Source organism: Acomys russatus, chromosome 2 (assembly GCF_903995435.1).
Source record: "Acomys russatus chromosome 2, mAcoRus1.1, whole genome shotgun sequence".
In the NCBI taxonomy this organism is placed as follows: domain Eukaryota; kingdom Metazoa; phylum Chordata; class Mammalia; order Rodentia; family Muridae; genus Acomys; species Acomys russatus.
Window position 1 is genome coordinate 68,438,554 of NC_067138.1, and position 19,723 is coordinate 68,458,276.

Here is a 19,723-nt window from a genome sequence, read left to right on the forward strand (position 1 = left end):
AACACAATACATCATGCAGGGAGTGTGTTCACTTAACATTGGACAGGAAGCAAATTCTGAAACAGAAAGACATTTGATACATTCTTTAAGGGCATGTCTAAGGGACCTAAATTCTTCCTGTCAAGTTCTACCTCTTCAAAGATTCATCACTTCCAAATAAATACGACCACAGAGTGGTGACTCTCACAACAATGGGCCATCAGGAGACATTCAAGCTCCGAACCATACTAGATTGGTTCATGTCTTGAATATTTCCAAACAATGAAAAGTCATGGAAACTCCAGGGCTTCAGAAAGGCCAGGCCCAAGAGAACTTTGACTAAGGAACAGCCATTTGTTGTGTGCATCCCACTTCTGTAAGAGAGGGAAAGACATTGGACAAGGTGGTGAATGGAGATCTATCACGCACACAGAGAGCCTGGCCTTGACTTATACTCAGAGAGTAATAAGAAGGGAGAGTTTGGAGTAGCATCTACTAGTGGCACCACTACAACCACTGTGACCTGTGACCTGTGACCTGTGACCTGTGACCTGTGACTTGGGCCGTCATTGAGGTTCTTTTTTTATTGCATTCTGTCTCAGATGTATTTTTCAAATGATGATGTGAGTGTGGAAATCTACAACCCAGAAGCAGGTTGGCCCTATGGAACACTTAGAATTCCACCTTAAAAAACAAAAACCAAACCAAACCAAACAAACAAACAAACAAACAAACAAAAAACACAGATAGTACCAGTTCACACCATTTCCTAAACCAGAATACTATAGTAGTGTTTCATACTAAAGTTGTTAAGGTTGCTAGGCTCCTATTTATGTTTTCAGTTAACAGTTCTGGTTGATAAATAAAAGAAAATACTTGACTTTTGACTATTCTCAGAACACAGACATGTTCCTGAACTTCAATCAAAAAGAACATTTGGTTCCTTTTTTTTTTTTTAGTTGCCTGCTATGGTTACACAAGATTAGGAGATGCTGGGTGGTTGGCACATGGAAGGTTCCCTGTTTATTAGGCTTTTCTGAATAAATTATTTCAGATGCAGAGTCTTAGAATGGTAGCCTGGGTAGGACTTCCCCTCCAGGAATTACCCAGCTCAGCATCTTTTCCCATCAGGACTGAGGGTTGTTTCTCTTCGAGAGAGGACATTGAAACGGAAGCCCAGCTTTTTATTAGTGGGTGGTTAAAATGAGATGTTTTCAGGAGCAGGTTAGTCAAAGAAAAACTCTTTCCCACCATTTTCCTGTCTACAGATGGGCCTGGGCATTAAACAAGTGAACTTCATTAGGCTCTGCTCTGATTGATTGGGCAATAGTCTTCTCATGTGGATTAGTCTCCAATATTTATTTATGAACAGGGAAAAATGTCACTATCTTAAAGGCCATAGATGTGTCCTCAGTGTCAGCTACAATAGAGAATCTTGGTCTCATGGGGGCGGGCAGGTCTTCCTTTGAGGATGTGGTGCAGAGAGCCATGGTAAGAATGGTGCACTCTGGTTCTGCGTCCTCTAGTGATGAAGGCACAGTGGGGACTGCCTCACACACACCCTGCGCTGCCTCAAAAGTGACAGTCAAGTACACGGTGGCCACACACCAGGATCCTCTCGCTTTGCTTTGTTTTATCTTCCAAGAGTCAAAAAGAGACTCCAGGCTCTTCTTCTTCTTCTTCTTCTTTTTTTTTTAATGTTTGTTATTATTTCCAGATTTTTAAAAAATGGCCGAATAACAAAAGAGGAATCTGTTGAGAGGCAGAGTTCTAAGGAGCCATAGCACGATTCCTCTTCAGCCCTCTTTCATTCAATAATGAAAAGTAAAGAAATACAATCTAATAAAATGGCCCCTGGGGATGCTAGTAGCATGTGTCGACTAAGAGACATCTCCAAATCAACGATTCTTACAAAACAGGGTTCTGGAAGAGATTCATTCACACGGTGGTTTAGTGGCAACATCAATAGGATGACTTGGTCTCTTCACGGAGTAGCTCCTCCCTTAGATAGTTTAGATTAGGAATGGAGTTGCAAACATGCTTTCAACAACTGTGAAAAAAACAGCACATAGCATGACCAGTATCTGGGAAGCATGAGCTAAGGCAGGCGGGTGTTAAAAATAAAATAAAGCCTCTCTGTGAAGCCTTTCAAAGGGACAGGACTGCTTTTGTGAGCCCAAAAGATATCCTGGGGGTGGGGGGTGGGGCGGGGAGAGGGAGAGAGAGAGAGAGAGAGAGAGAGAATAAATCTGGCTTCAAACATTGCGTCACATGCTTTGTAGCTGTATCCTCAGTCAGTGTTTTTATAATAATTATTACTCATTATTATTATTACTAACTACTCCATAGAAATTGTGCTTTTTAATTTATAAAAACTTAATATTTTATTAATTCTTTTACAGATGTGTACGTGTTTGTAATGTATTTTGATCACCCCCTTATCCTCCCCCTACCTTCATCTAGTACCCTTTGTCTCACTAAGTTTCTACCCCTATTTTATATCTTTAAAAGTATTTCTGGAAAATTTAGACATGTGCTCAATGTATCTTGCATGCATCCCCCCTCCCTCCCTCAAGATGCCCCCTTCTGCCCCCAAATATCTATCATCTTTTCATGATTTAATCTTCTCTACAATTCTGAGTTAGGAGTCAATTACTCCATTTTTTTTTCTTTCAGTTGAAAAAAACTGAGTTTCTAGAAGTTGAGCAAGAACCAGATCAAAAAATCAATGAGCAGCATAATTAAGGTTCTAACCCAGATCTGCCACCTGGGTGGTTCCCCCGGGTATCATCTATCAATGTCAGGAGATTAGCTTAGTGACGAGCGTGGGTGCCCAGCCTCTGAGTTTGCTTAATTGCTGAGTTTGTCCTTTATAATATCTTCAAAGTTAGGTAGAGCTATGTGCCAGGGTGAGGATTTCCTAAGGTACCGACTGAAAGAAAACTGCAAACACAATCTGCAGAAAAGAGGATCTTTTATTTTAAAAGGCAAATAAATATGTCTGTGTACAGGTACCCACAGAGACCAGAAGAGGGCACCACATCCCCTAGTGCTATATTTGCTGGGGGATTGTGAACTGTGAACATGGGTGCTGGGAAATGAACTCAGGTCCTCTGGACAAACAAGTGGTTTTGACCACTGAGCCATTCCTTGTCTCTGTGGGCACTTGTACACAGACACATACATACATACATACATACATACATACATACATACATACATACATACACACACACATGCACATACATACATGCACATACATACATGCACATACATACATACGCACATACATACATACGCACATACATACATACATACATACATACATACATACATTCAACATTTGGGTGCAGAGGAGAATATAAGCTCTTTAGCTGAGCTGCAAAGGGAACACGTGAGACCAGCCTGGCTTACTCATATTGACTATCTTAAAAGAAAAAAAGAACAGCAAAAGGAAAATAAAATCTCAGTGTTTCCTATGACTGGGGTAATTTTTATTTCTCCTTGATGAACACTTTAAGACTTCTCTTTACTCTTCCACTTTAAAACCATCACCACATGAAGTCTCGTCAGGTGACAGAACGGCTGAACTCTGGGTGGTGCATGAAGAGACCGGGGAACCGGACTTTACAACCTGCTATTTTGAGAAGTTGCTTCGTAGCATTTATAATCTTTCCATTTCAGTTTTATGGTCCAAAAATTTATACTGTGGCAGAAAAGTAAATTGCTCTTGGGCCAGAGTAAAAGACATAGCTTTCTTTTTCCCCTTGATTTACATTTTAAACTCACTGTGACTTTCCCTTTTAAAAGTTAGTCTTGTCATCCGAAGCAGGCCCTTTAGACCTTCGCAGTGGCTGAGTAAGTCTCAGGCTGTGTTAGCAGCAGCCTTTCACAGTGACCACCACTCTTAAATCTGCCAGTTGGAGTTTTATAAGTTTTGAAATTTTTATTTTATGGAGTGCGTGTGCATCTTGTTGTAAATCCCCCTTCAGATGATATTGTGTTTCTAACCTTTTGGCATTCTTCCTCTTTTTTTGCTATGAGTACTTTTTGTCATAAAATCTGTTGTGTTTTATATCAGTTTTGTTGATATATTTTAATTCAAGGTTTCCCCGTTGGTTTGTAGTCTTTGGTTGCTTTCCTCCTAGCCTTCCTGCTATGGTGTTAGTAGAAGACCGCTTGATTTGGAAAAATAATACAGTCCAAACGATTTTGTCATCTTTAGTAGATGAGTTTAGTCATCTATATTTAATGTGAAAACTTATTTCTAATATTCGTTGGAGTGAATTAATCAATTAATTAATTTACAAGGCCTTTCTAGATAGTTCAGGATAGCCTGGAGCCTGTGACCCTCTTGCCTCAGCTTCAGGATACTGCCTTAGCTTGCATCTTTACCATCCACGCGTTATGCTAATTATGCTGTTTCTTTATTCTGCTTCCTTTCAATTCCAATTCTTCTTCTGGCTGAATTCATTCTTTCCTCCTCCTCTCTTCTCGCCCCTCCCCCAGCTCACTGATTCTGACATTCGAGTCTTTGTATTCTACTTTGGTGATGACCTGGATGTTTTTAATGCAGAGCTGGTGCTCTCCTTGTAACTGAGTTCAGTATCACAGAATATCATCCCTAGTCATCCCTCGCAGGACAGATCCTACTCTCAACAGCTTGACTCTTTAATGGAGCCCACTCTTCCTCTTCCTCCCTTAAGTATTAGCTAATATTTCCTAATCTCAAAAATGAAGTAACTTTATAGACCATAATTAATATTCCTCTTAAGGTGAAGCACCAGGTCCTGTATCCATTATTTCTTTTTCATGTTTCCTTTTTTATGCATTTAAATTCTCATTCCCCAAGTGTATTCTTCACTAGTTCTTTCCATGGTAATCTATGCGCACTAGACTGCTTGCTTTTTTTTAAAAAAAAGTATATTTTATGTGTATGGGTATTTCATCTACGTGTCTATTTGTGTACCACTTGCGCGCATGCACAAAACACACACACACACACACACACACACACACACACACACACACACATCTTTCAAGACAAGGTTTCTCTGTGTAGCCTTGGCTGTCCTGGACTTTGTAGACCAGGCTGGCCTCGAACTCACAGAGATCTACCTGCCTCTGCCTCCCAAGTGCTGGGATTAAAGGCGTGTGTCACCATACTCTGGGTAGTATTTACAGTTGAAATGTTGGCTTCTTCACTGTTTTGAAAGCTTGATGAACTTGGAAGATCCAGGTCCAGCTTGGCAGCCAACAGGTTAGTTATAGTTGGTGCCGGATGTTGGCAATCTGCGGCTCCTTCTGCTGTGGGACCCTGTGCAGCTCGAGTGTGCTTGTCGCTCTCCCTAGTTCTTGCCTGAGAGCTACTGGAGAGCAGGAAGGAGTTCCTTTTTCTTTTTAACAGTCCAGACTCAGGAGTCATGTGGTCACTTCTGCCATCTTTCATTTGTTAGAAATGAGTCATTAAATCCCACCCGCCCTTGAAGGAGAAAAATCTGGCACCATTTTCCCCACTTAGGAAGGATATACTTTCAAACCACAATTGTCAACTTATTTTTATTAATCTTCCTACACACACATTTTCTAAGTGGATTGCAGTTCTACCACCCACTAGAAAGACCAAGATGTTTTGAAGTGTTTCCGTAAAGGAAGACCTCTGAGACCTTGGCAAAACCACCTGATTCCGCCGTGCAGGTTGTGTTGCCTGCATTACCTTCCTAAGATCCTCACAAGTGACGGTGAGTTCCTGATTTTAAAGGCCACAACTTTAGTGCTTCTAGAGAGAGAGCCAGATGTTTAGTCCTCTAGAGAGCCAATGTTTAGTGCTTCTATGGAGCCAGATGTTTAGTGCTTCCAGAGATCCAGATGTTGCTTCAAGTTGAGATCGTTCCATTATCTCTTCACACGCTGCATCTCTGCCCTGTTCTTACTGTAGATCTTCGGTGCTCTTATGTTACGGGAGCTCTGAATCCTCACTACTGTCTTCCCTGATCTTTCATGTTTTCTCCTCCTTTCTGTATGTATTAGGGCTTCACAGTTTTCTTAAGCATCAATTTCTTGTTCACTGATTCTTTAGTCGACCTTGTCCAAGTCTAAACTTATTATATGTTGTTATTTCATTAATTATAGCTAGTCTATTTTTTTCTTCAAAAATTTTTATTCTGTTTTTTTATTCTGTTTTAATTTTTAGCATTTTATTGCTCTCTGCAGGGTTACTAATTTGTGTTTGAATTTTGCCTTTTAGCTCATCACTGCCCATTCTTTTTAGTGCTATGGCTTGTTTGTTGATTTTTGCACTATTTGATTATAATGTTTTATTTTCTTCTGGAGAGATTAATCACCCAATTACTAAATGCATTGGATTTCTTAGCATTTTTATTCCCAATGTTCTATGAATCATTCCTAATTACTCTTCCTTTAAAATAATTTCCCCTTTTCCAGTAACTTTGACGTTTCTCTTAGAGAGCCTGTTATGAGAATTTAGGGCCCCAATCTGTAATGTTCTGGAGTCCAATCCAGATTTAGTCCCACAGGCACCCAAATTCTGCAAAACTGTTACTTCTTCTTCCTCCTCCTCTCACAAGGAAGGGCACTTCACTCTTGCCCTTGTTTCAAGCAATGAGCTACTCATTCCTAACATCAGGTGGATTCTGCGTGCACGTGCCCGCGTGTGTGTGTGTGCGTGCATGCATATGCTGATATACAAATACACACACACACACACATATATATATATGCATCATATATGCATACATAATCTACGTGTACATGTGCATATACCTATACAGCAGACCTTAACTGCTGTTGAGAGAACTGGGACTTAACAGTACCTGCCTATCTATGGGTTTTGCCTGTTTTCTTGCTGGCTGAGGTATTAGTTTAATGTTGACAGTCTCTATAATACTGCTACGTATTTGTTCTAATGAGATGATTTTCAATTGTGAACTCAGGACGGTCGCAAATATAGCATCTGTGCTATGTTTACATATCATTATGTGCATTTGATCCTAGCCAAAAGGCTGAGATGCAATTCCATCCTCATGAAAATTCTATCTCACAGAATTAGTAAGAAATGAGGGTATGTAGTGATGTTGGAAAAGAGTAAAAGGAAGCATGACTTAAAGGGAGCCTTTTTATCCATGTAGAAAATAGGATACTTTAGCTGGCATATTTGGATTCCATTGACAAACAAAATGCAAGTGTAGGTACACACACACAATAGCATCTACTGTAGTAGAAACACCCCACAGTGGGAACTTGTAACCAGATAGCCTAGACCCAGAGCCTGCCAGAACTTTTGTGCTGCCACTATTTGCTGTGTCATTTGCATTGACTGGATCCTAGTCACTGAGCTAAGAAAAGGATCAGGAGACTTGGAAACTCTGAGATGGCCATGTTCAAAGTAGCCACCTCACACATCTCGGGCTCTCTCCCTCCGTGATGTCAGTACTTCCCTGTTGCTCAGACTTCTCTAAATACCTCGCATGCTTCTGCAGAGCCAGCCAGATCATAGCTGGCTTCTCCTCCAAGCCTTTGCGCGCTCTCTCTCTCTTTCTGTCTCTCTCTCTCTCCTCTCTGTCTCTCTCTGTCTCTGTCCTCTCTGTCTCTCTCTGTCTCTCTGTGTCTGTGTCTCTCTGTGTGTCTCTCTGTCTCTCTCTCTCTCTGTGTCTCTCTATCTCTCTCTCTGTGTCTCTGTCTATCTGTCTGTGTCTGTCTGTCTATCTGTCTCTCTGTCTCTCTCTCTTTCTGTCTCTCTCTCTCTGTGTCTGTCTCTCTCTCCTCTCTGTTTCTCTCTCCTCTCTGTCTCTGTCTGTCTCTGTCTCTCTGTCTCTCTCTGTGTCTCTCTGTCTCTCTCTGTCTGTGTCTCTCTGCCTCTCTCTGTGTGTCTCTCTGTCTCTCTGTGTCTGTGTCTGTCTGTCTATCTGTCTCTGTCTCTCTCTCTCTCTCTGTCTCTCTCTCTTTCTCTCATGCTTTTCTCTCATAAGTCTGCTTGCTTCTGGTTCTTCCTTCACTCCACACAGTCTACATGACCTGTGCGATTTTACTAAGTTTATCCCTTTTATCTTTTTTGAAAAGAATCATCACTTTTCTTCTTCCTTTGATAACCCAATTTCCTCCTCAGTCAGTGAACTGAGGAAGTAATCTCACCTCGTTGAATTTGGGGAAATAGATCTTAATAAGGAAAGTAATAAAAACAAGTGGTGGGTATTTGTGATTTTCAGTGGCACCAGTTGTCTGACTATATAACACAACTACAAATGCAAAGACACCCAGATTCAATTCACATAAGTAAAGGGCATACAAAGCTTCTTTCCTTCAGACTTATCAGACTCAGCATGTATACTTGTGAATTCTGAGTAACTCAAAAACAGCTAAGGAAGCCAAAAAATTAACAATCAGAATGAGGGGCTGTGGCTATTACATTTGGAACCATGAAACCATTTATTGGATTTTTTTTCAGTTTTCTCCCAGTGAACGGAAGTGAGAAACAGGTCCCATGGGTGGGAGTTATAAGGAGAGTGGTTCAGAGTATAGGTCTCTACTCTTTTTTTTTTTTTTTTTTCCACAAAGAATTGGTCAGAGTATGTTGCTAAAATGATCCCGGGTTCCCTATAAATGAACATATTGAAGAAAATAATTGATAGTTATTGCACTTGGGTGTTGCAGTGTAGTGAGTAGACCATGCCCGTCAGGCAGGCAGATTGTCTATCCTAACTGCCCTCCTGACCTAGTCTAAGAAAAGCAAAATGCAAGTCATCCCTTATACAAATGGCAAGACACTTTTAAAAAATGATAGTGTTCTATATATTTTCTATAAGAAATTAATTGTTCTGTACTTCAGGAAGAGAGGCAACAACATTCTGCCTTCTCCGGAAGATTAAAAATCTATTTGAAAAACAAGACAGAAAATATAACATGTAAATCAATTAGATGAAAATTTAACAACTGAATAGGAATGAAGACCATGAAGTAGGATTTTCAAAATGGGCAGACAACAAGTTCAGAGGTCACCGAGAATCGCTGTAGACACTTGGGACACATGGCGATTTTAGGACTGCAGTGTGTCCATGAGATGACCAGCAAACTGCCCCTCGGGGCTCGTACAAGTTTCAATAGGTTCTCATAGATTAGCTTTTCATACTTTTCTCTAAGATAACCTTAGCTTTGGGTGCATGTATTTATGTGTGTGTATGTGTGTGTGTGTGTTAATGCCAAAGCATGTGAGACAGTTGCGGATATTTGCATGTATGTATAGAAGAGAATTTTCATAGTATACATATGAAAGTGAAATCCCTAGGTCAAACTCTAAGTGTGCTCTTTGGAAAACAGCAAATCTCAAACACTGTTGCATCTCTTTGGTTGGATCTGTTTAGCTGTAGCAGGTTGCAGCGGGGTAAGGGGATGGGTGGGCATCCTTTCACAATTTGTCAGACCTAATCTTGCTTAAGGATGGACCTCTGTTTACCTCTTCTGGTAACGTCAGTAATACAAGCAGGGACTCTTACAGGGTGTGGTGGGACACCCGTAGATTTCCAAGTACTCAAGAAGAGGAGACAGGAGTCCAAGCATAGTCTAGGGTACACAGTGAAACCTCATTGCAAAAAAAAAACCAAAAAACCCAAACAATAAAAATGCAAAACACAGGGCTGGAGAGATGGCTCAGAGTTTAAGAGCATTGGCTGATCTTCCAAAGGTCTTGAGTTCAATTCCCAGCAACCACATGGTAGTTCATAAGCATCTATAATGAGATCTGGTGTCCTCTTCTAGTTCTGGTGTGCAGGCAGAATGTTATACATAAAATAAATAAATAAATCTTTAAAAAAAAAAGAGAGAGAAGTGCAAAACACAAACAAAACAGGGACTCTACAGTTTCTAAGTGTCCAGTATAGAAAAAACTAACATTTATTCCATGCTTTGCCTGGCACTGCTAGGAATGCCATAAAAACCCAATCAGCTGGATGTGGTGCTGCATACTTGTAATCCCAGCACGCGGGGAGGCAGAGCAGGCAGATCTCTGTGAGTTCAAGGCCAGCCTGGTCTACAAAGCAAGTCCAGGAAAAGCCAAGACTACACCGAGAAACCCTGTCTTGAAAAAACAAACAAACAAACAAACAAAAATAAAATAAGCAAATAAACAAAAATAACCCCAAACCCTAATCTCTCCATCTAGACTCAAGGTTCATTTGACAGACAACTTCCACATTGGCTTTTGTGTAATTGGCATCAATTCGTAAATTGTTACTAGCCTCTAGCTTGAATTCTTAGAGCAAGAAAATAGAATTAAATAAGCTTTCTTGGTGAAGGCAGGAGAGTTCGGAGGGAGTCCAACTTAAATAGAGATTCTACATACATTTAAACTTCAGATTTGGGTATGAAGTTTGAAATGGAGAAGTCACTATGGCATCAGGTCACAACAGAGGACACCATGACATCAGGTCACAGCATAGGACACCATGACATCAGGTCACAGCAGAGGACACCATGACATCAGGTCACAGCAGAGGGCACCATGACATCAGGTCACAGCAGAGGACACCATGACATCAGGTCACAGCAGAGGACACCATGACATCAGGTCACAGCAGAGGGCACCATGACATCAGGTCACAGCAGACAACTCCATGACATCAGGTCATAGCAGAGGTCTCCACGTCTGAACCTGAATGTGGGTGCTGCATTCCTGGCTCTGTCCTGGCAGTAGGTCTCTAAGTCTTAGATTTTTTTGTTCATTTTATATGTAAAATATCCCCAGTCATATCAATCATAGCAATACAGGAGGAGCTCACTGAGTGACATATGACATATATGAAAATACTTACCATCTATGAAGAACGGTGCAAGGCTATCCTGTCAGAAACAGTTTCCAACAACACCACTACTTTGCCCACATAGACACATATTGCAACTGGCTTATCATTAAGCCAGTTTTAATGGCTTTAAAAAGACTTGAAAAAATAAGCCTTTGGGGGAAATATTAGGAGTTCTTTCTGGGTGTTTGCGTGTGATAATGGTCATATTAAACATATTTGAACTACTGATTAGTTTTGTTTTTGTTTTTTTTAATTTTCCCTTGCTTAAGGTTTCAAAGAAAGAAAGAAAGTATACAAATTCGCAATACTTTCTATCCAATTTAGAATTGTTGTTAGGTTATTTTGTCGTTTTATCTTTTCTATTTTCTTCCAGGGAGCAGCAGCCTTGCCTAGTCTGTTCCCAGGATGCTTTGTTCCTCTCTACTCTCTGAGCTGCCCCTGGGGGCTTAAATGAGAACTGTAGATCTTGGTTGATGGTAGGCTCTGGTTCTGCAGAAACCCCCTAATCCCCTGTTTACCACAACACAAGTCTATTGCCATAGAAATGACAACTGAGATCCCACAGTCCACAACCCTGACTTCACAGCAGGGCCTGGTAAGATGAGAAGCCAAGCAAAGGGAGGAACAGAATTCTCTAGAATAGTAAGGACTCTGTTGCCTTGAAAGAAAGGCAGTGATTGTCCTGGTCCACATTAAAACAAAAATGCATGAGTGAGCTACATCCTCCGGTATGCTGTAGTTTATTTTCTGTATAACACTGCCTGGCTACCAGTTGTAATTTGGAATCTTATGCCATGGGATAGTTTGCTTGCAAAGGAAGCTCTGCATTTTCCTTTCATGGCAGTTGTTTCTTACTGAAACAAGAAACAAGTAGATTCCAGTGAATTGTGCTTGAAGTGCTATGGTCTCAGATCTCCCTTCTCACGATGCATTGTTTTGTTTGTGTTTGTTGTGTGTGTGTGTCCGTTTCTGTTTTGTTCCTATTAACAGAAGACAGTGAGCCTGAGCAGGACACTAAAGGTATTTTTTTTTTTACCCTTTTTCTGCCTTGCTGCTTCTCTTTTAGATGCATAGTATATTTCAATTGCTTATTTTCCTGACCTTAAGTGCTATTATTTTGTCAAGAGATGACAAATGGCCTGTGGAAATAAGAAGTCATAGCATTAAGCAGAGCACCTGAAGGTGGCCTGCTTTCCTATAGATTTGGGTTATTGAACCAATCACATTGCTTAGGAGAACACTGAACCCAGAGAAATGTTGTAATCGTGTGGTCCAAATTCTAGAATCACAGCAAGAAGTTAAACAAAAAGGACAGACAAGAGAATTAACCCACACAGGTCATAACAGAAAGTTATTACGGGGCAGGGGTTGAATAAATTAAAATTTTGGAGAACTGCTAAAAATTCAAAGTGCTTACTTATGTTTGGTTACCACAAGTTCAATTCAGTGAGGAGTTCAGTGCATTTACTTTAAGTCAATAAAAATGAAGTGATTTTTATTTCAATTGACATAGAGATGTGTGTTTTGCAAAATATATTCAGGAGGAAAAATCAACTGGAAATAAAATTTGTCTTGGAATACCCTCATGTGCAACAAGTCTCCCATCACCATTGGGTGATGCATCCTCTTCTCACCCAAACTTTGATAATCCGAGGCTAAAAGCCACAAGTCCTCAGGTCACACAGCTTTGTTCTAGGTTATCTTATCTATCTTAGGCTGCTATTATTTTAAGCTGACCCTCCTCGTTTTGCAGACACAAACGTAACGGACTGAGTATCCTTTACCCGAAATGCTTGGGGTCAGAAGTGCTTCAGGTTTCAGAATTTTTCAGATTTTGGGTTGTTCACTCAGACTTGACCAGCCGACCATCCTGAGTCTAAAGATCTGAAGTTCTATCTTGAATACTTCCAAACTGAAACTTGTTGAGAGTCATGTTGGCATTCCAAGAGTTTTTTGTTTGTTTGTTTGTTTGTTTGTTTTTTGTTTTTGGCTTTTAAAAATGTCAGATTTGCAACACTGTCCTAGCTATTTACCTCACTGCCTTGACAAGGTAGCTGACAAAAGTAGCCCTAAGGAGGAGAGGTTTCATTTGGCCTAGAGATCCAGGGGATGGCAAGCTGTCTTGGCAGGGAAGACATAGTGGCGGGTGTGGCTCCCATCTGCAGCTGCAAGGGTGTGAGATGACAGACCCAGGCATCAGATCAGGAAGCAGAGAGCCTGGACCAGTACCACAATGTACACACCATGCTCAAGGTCTGCCCCCGTGACTCAGTTCTGCTGGCTAACCTATATGTCCTAAAGAATCCAGAACTCGGGCCGGAGAGATGGCTCAGTGGTTCAGAGTGTGTATTGCCGCCAAGTTTGGTTCCCATCTTTTACACTGGGAGGCTCACAGCTGCCTCTAACTCCAGCTGCAGAAGATCTGATGTCCTTCTCTGGACTCATAAGGCACCTGCACTTATACGTGCACATACTACACACACACACACACACACACACACACACACACACACACACACAATGTACATATTGTTAAAATAATAAAATAAATCTTCAAGAAAAGCAAAACCTGAAACCCCCAAAGCAACACTACCAGCTGTAGGCAGCGCATCTGCCCACATGAGCATGTGGCAATTATAAGACTGAGTATGGATCTGAAAATAACTTAAAAAATGGAGGTAGCATGTAGCAGGTGTTCCAGACAGGGACAGAAGGAATATGGCTGTGTTTGCTACAGAAACGACTTTGATGTAAGGTTTCCAACCTTCAGGTAGGTCTGCAGGTTTGCCCAAGAGACACAGAGTCCAAGACAAGTGAAGAGATTTCCTAAGAGAAAATCCAGAAGTTAAATAATACTGTACCTGCCCATGGGAACAAGAATGAGAAAGAGCGAATAGCGAGCTGGACAGTGGTAAATCAGATTGTCTATAACAAGAGGATTGTATAATATCAGAATAGTTATAAAATTTCCCCAAATCATTGCATAATTTCAAACTCCTCCTATTCAGCAGTTTATTTGTTTACATAACAAAATGTATATACTTACATGAAAATAAACTACAAAATAAAGACATTTGATGTGCATTTTATTGGCTAAGAAGCAGCCTCACTGTGCTTTGAACTGATGACCTAGAATGTGTTTTCAGTTTGTGGCTGCTCACTAAAGTAATGGGATTTTCTTCAAGCTACATCCAAGTTCATTAAGGCAGGGGATGAAGTTAGTCCTGCTTTTATTTTTGCTTTCAGCTGCTGGGATTGTTGTTGACAGTTGTTAGATGTTTGGAATTTCTCTCAGCCCATCTTCACCTTTCACAGTTAGAATTGGAAACAAACACAGATGGGTAACAACCCATGAGCTTTATTGCTGATAAGGCTGAGTGAGAAACAGAGGCATTTAGTTCAGCTAACAAGGAGACTAACGTAACTTCTGTTTTTCATTCCTACCTTTCCGACCTTTTCCATTTCATATCATAATGTTTGGAGAGAGAACTCCTGACCTGGTAAACTTTTGGTAATCTCTTCCCCTTCATATAGGTAGGATAGCCTTGCAAGCTCTTTCCCTTCATATAGGTAGGCTAGCCTTGGAAGCTCTTTCCCTTCATATAGGTAGGATAGCCTTGGAAGCTCTTTCCCTTCGTATAGGTAGGATAGCCAAAAGAATGATGGTCCAGCAGGGATGAAATACACAAACTATAGATAACTTTGTTTGCCTGATCTCACCTCCCTCCCTCTCTCCTACCCTCCTTCCCTCCCTCCCTCATTCACTCACTCACTCATCTGCTCACTCCCTCATTCACTCATTAATCTACACACTCACTCAGTCATTTAATCAGTATTTATTGATTACTTACCCTGTACCCAGGAATGTACATCTGGAGATAAACAGAGAGACCCACATACACGTAAGTCAGCCTGCAGTAATGAACGAGCAAAGCAGAGACAGACATTGCTATGTTTCCATCCCGGGGAGACAGACAACCAAAATAGAAATAAATAAAGGGACCCGCATTTGTCACGTGGTGCTCAGTGCTCGGATGAAACACCAACAAGGGGAGGGGGAATGATGTATGAGGTATGATAAGAAGACATTTCTATGCAACCCAAAAACGCAAGTGAGATCTAGAGCCCCCTTTTGGAGTAGAGGAAAAGTGAAGGGAAGGATGAAGATGCCTGTCAGTGTTTAGGAGGGAGAATTGAGTCTTATCCTTTGGAGAGTGAGGGATAGACCAACTTCACTGTAATCCCAGCTCGTTTTCTTCTCCTAACACACTGCACCTAATGATGAAGCCCACGTTAGAGAGAACAACTATTTGTTAGCAGTTTTGTACTTATGGAGCCAAGCCACCTGTGTGGCCAGTAGTAACCATCATGTGTGCCCAAACAGAGCCCCTACAGAGTTCTGCATGAGACAGTACAGGGAACCAATTGAGTTCAACATCATGATGAGCTGTACAAGAATACCTGGCTGATTTATCCACTATCTCACGTTATGCTTAGCTGATTGTGCAATATAGACCGTCAAGGGTTTTGCAATGGGCCTAAATGTCAATCCATATAATGTAAAAGCAGCCAAAAGAAAAAGAAAGGCTGTAAATCAGAACACAATAAACACACCCTGGTTACTAAATTTCCAAGAAGAATTCTAAGTTCCCAAATTAAAACATTTGCTTCTATAAATCAAAATGGGAGAAAGAATCTAGATTTCCTATTTCTCCATTTTGTTTTTATTGTCCTAGTCTTTATCCAAAAGGACCTCATTTCAAATCCAAGGGTAGAATCAAGTCGTTAGAACACTTTTCTAATATGACTGATATCAAAATGACCCAAGTCTCTCAAGGATCTTACTGTTTCAATGTTCAGAGGCAGTGGGCCCCATGTGGGACCGATTACAGTGACTCAACTCAGAAGCTGTAGTGCCAACCCCTGCACACATGATTCCAGCCACATGCTACAAATGGCATCAGATGTGTGGCATGGCCATCAGAAAACAGGAAGAGTGCATGACTGATCCCTGCTAGGACGCCTGTCAGCAGCATTTGGCTGTCAAAAGTACACAGCCTATGAACTCGGATTAAGTGGGGAAAATAAGAAGCCGAACAGAACACTTGGATGGTATGGCCCTTATGCCTCTTTCATCCTGTAACAGACTGCTTCTTTCTTACTATTTATTGAGGCAACTAAATAATTTGCCATTTTAAGTTTCCTACATTCTGAGTTTAAGAGATAGGGTCTCCAGGGTATTGTTTACTGTGTTCCCTGAACTCTGACTCTGTTGGGTGCTTAATTAGATCTCAGGACTTTCTAAAGCCATGCTATTATTGTTACTTTTTTTTTTTTTAGATATAATCTCATGTGGTCCAGGATGGTCTTGAATTCCCATTTAGCTGAGGATGACCTTAAACTCCTGCCTCTACCTCCTCAGTGCTTGGCTTACAGGCATGTGGTGCTGGGGACTGAACTCAGGGCTTTGTGTGGCCTAGGCAATCACTCTATCAATTGAATTACACCTCTAGCCCTCAGTTTTGGTTTTATGAGGCAGGTTCAGCTACATGTTCAACATTCAATACATTTTTTAAAGCTTTGTGTGTGTGTTTTTTTTTAAAAAACCACTGTTGTCTTTGAAGATGATACTTCTATTATTTTTGTTGTTGTTGTGTTGGCTTTTGGGTACAACGTTTACATATTTAAAATGGGTGAGCCCCGCTGACGTTACAAATAACACATGTCTTAGAGTCCTCAATATCAAAAGGTAGTCTTGTTAAAGTAAATTAATTCAGCTTAGCACCAAAGATCCAGTTGTCAAGAGAGAACATCATGCTTTTTTACCCTTAAATCATGTAACCTTTCAAAGAGGTTATCAAAAGCCAGAGGTGCTTCTGACAGGCTTGAGCCTCTCTGTGGTTGCTCTGTGCATGCCCTGCCTTGTCTACACGAACCCCATGGATTTCAATGAAGTAGAACTATGTTTCAAAGTGCTATGCCACTTTGGCTTTAGAATTCCTGTCGTGCTCTGGGTTTAAACCCTAGAAAACAAAAGAAAAGAGTGCAAAAATGTAGCGACAATATAATAGGGAAACAAAAAGACTTCAAAATAGCTTAAACGAACATTGGATTTGACATCAGAAGACATGAGACCAGACTTATAGCCATCACTGCTATCACTCGGGGAAAGTAAATAAAATTAATGGGGATTTGCACATCTATAAAGAAGAGTAGAAATCTGGTCCATCTTGTAAACTGTGCCCTCCAATACAATCTGAGTTCCCACCTCTCTCCTTAATCCAGGGTAAACCGGGCAAGTCTAAAGAACTGATTGTCTTCAATTGGTGAAGAATTGCAGCCATAAGGGATGCAAATGACTCATTCTCCTCCTCACACTTATCTGAAATATTCCTTTCCTCCCCCAGTATGTCATTTCATTATCTGAAATGTGTATTTGAATCTCTTCTCCCTACTGTGATAGAACTGAGGATATAAAACGTTAATTGTTTTCAATTTGCTAAAATGGTGTCCTGCGATCATTTTGATCATGAATGCTTCTGGGCACTTAATCCAGCTGTGAACAAAATGGGCTAAGACAGTCTAATGGAGGAGCTGAAGAACAGATGGGTAGTAACTGACTGTGGGCATGTCAGATAACGGTACGTGTGTAAAGATCATAACATAGAATGGCAAAGGTGAGTGAGAGTCATACTGTGTATTGAATGACTAAGGTTCTAAGGAAACCTCCCTTAACATGACACCTGAATTGTACATACAAGGAATCCATCACATGAAGACGTGAGCATAAATATTCTAGACTGAGGATCAACAAAGACAACCTTCTATGTTGAAAATAAGTCCTGGGGTGGTGACAAATGCAATATCATACCACAGAGAGCATGGAGGTCAAGCATAGCAACACTGAAGGATTGATTGGTTGCCCTCAGGGGCACTTGGCATGACTGCCATTTTTTTGTATTTTATTAATTTATTCATATTACATCTCAATGGTTATCCCATCCCTTGTATCCTTCCATTCCTCCCTCCCTCCCATTTACCCCTTACTCCCCTCCCCTATGACTGTGACTGAGGGGGACCTCCTCCCCTTGTATATGCTCATAGGGTATCAAATCTCTTCTTGGTAGCCTGCTATCCTTCCTCTGAGTGCCACCAGGCCTCCCCATCCAGGAGATGTGGTCAAATATGGGGCACCAGAGTTCATGTGACAGTCATTTTAAAGTCCTATCTTGCTTAGCCATTTCATTAAAAAAAAAAAAAAAAAAAAAAAAAAAAAAAAAAAAAAAAAAAGCAATCACTCATGACCTTTGTCTTCCCAACAGTTTTTGCAAGAATCCTGCGGGCTCCCGAATCCCACAATGTCACCTTCGGTTCCTTCGTAACCCTACGCTGCACAGCGATAGGCATCCCTGTCCCCACCATCAGCTGGATTGAAAATGGAAATGCTGTGAGTGCCTTGTGATTGGGATTATTTGGGGAAGGCCCACTGGTGGTGAATTTCTGACACAGCACGTACCTACTGTGTGTGGTGATTTGAATGAGAACATTTCTCATAGCCTCATATGTGTGAGTTCATGGTCCCTGCTTCATGGAACTGTTTGGGAAGGATTAGGAGGTGTGGCTTTTGAGGAAGGTATGCCACTGAGAGTGGGCTTTTGAGGCTTTAAAGTGCCATTCCATCTGTCTTTCTCTCTCTCTCTGCCTCAAACTTGGGGATTAAGATGTAAGCTCTGAACTGTTCCCGTCACCATAACTTTGTTCCACTATCAAAGACTTTAACCCTCTGAAACCATAAGCTCCAAATTAAATGTCATCTTTTATAAATTGCCTTGGTCATAGTATTTCATCATGGCAATGGAAAAGTAACTAAGATATAGTGTAACCATTTCTATCTATCTATATCACTGGTCCTACTTGTACCAGTGTTTAAAGCTGTCTTTGTTCCCAGAACCCACTTGGAGTTTGCATCTTTCCCTGTGCCATGGAAACAGTAGTGTACCACCTTTGTTCCAAGTCCTTCCTACAACTAAAATCCTTTTCATGAAATGTATCAGGAAACGACCAATTTACTGGTGGAGGTAATTTTAGTGGAAAATGATCCAGAATTATAATCCATCTGTATCAGCTCAATATCAGTATGTTTTTCTTTATTTTTAGTAGGGGTAGTAATAGCTGATGTGGTCACTTTACCTACAAGCATTCACTCAGCCATTTTACAAACACATGCTCAACACTGGAACACCAAGTACTCTTCTAGGCCCCATGGCAATGAGAGCAGAAAAATGGGAGACCTTTCCTGATGTCAAACAGCTTCTATTCTGGCGGAAAAGGTCAGAGAATAAAATCAGAGAGTATGTGTATTGTGTGTGGATTGTGTCAACTTCAACAAAACAAACGAACAGCCAAACATAAAGCTGGAAATGAGTCAGAGACTCAGATGTTGGGAGAAAGATTCCAGTGTCAGTAGAGTAGTTGAGTCTAACTGGGACAAAGCCATCTGGGCACAGGTCTGGATATGATGACAAGGGAGGCCATGTGGATGGCTGCTGGAATATTATTAGACAATGTCTCCAAGACAAAGGTATAGACATGGCTTGCTGGAGGAGCAGCAAGAAGGTTAGCACGGTTATAGTAAGTATATATAGTACGTATATATAGTACGTATACATAGTACGTATATATAGTACGTATATATAGTACGTATATATAGCAGAGATAGGCGGTGCACATGGCCCATGAGAGTCCAAAAGGTCTGCAGAGGCCCCTGAAGCAACTTCAACTTTCCTTTGTCCAACATGGGACTCTGTTGCAAGTCTGTCTCTATTGTCCTGGCACTCTTCTTCATTGTGCCCTCTTCCTGTGTTATCTTTGAGTAACCACTATTCATTGTCCTGGAATGAAGATGTCTAACTTGAGTGCTGGAGGGTGGT

The 19,723-nt window shown here is 40.9% G+C and overlaps 1 protein-coding gene across 1 annotated transcript in view; it reads left to right on the forward strand.

Moving 5' to 3' along the window:
• The window catches only part of Musk (muscle associated receptor tyrosine kinase), a 142,276-nt gene that overhangs the window by 85,297 nt on the left and 37,256 nt on the right, over nucleotides 1-19,723 (forward strand). Inside the window, exons 7-8 of the mRNA XM_051162526.1 lie at nucleotides 11,784-11,813; nucleotides 18,116-18,240. Of these exons, the coding sequence (XP_051018483.1) occupies nucleotides 11,784-11,813; nucleotides 18,116-18,240 (155 nt within the window). The remainder of the gene's footprint in view (nucleotides 1-11,783; nucleotides 11,814-18,115; nucleotides 18,241-19,723) is intronic.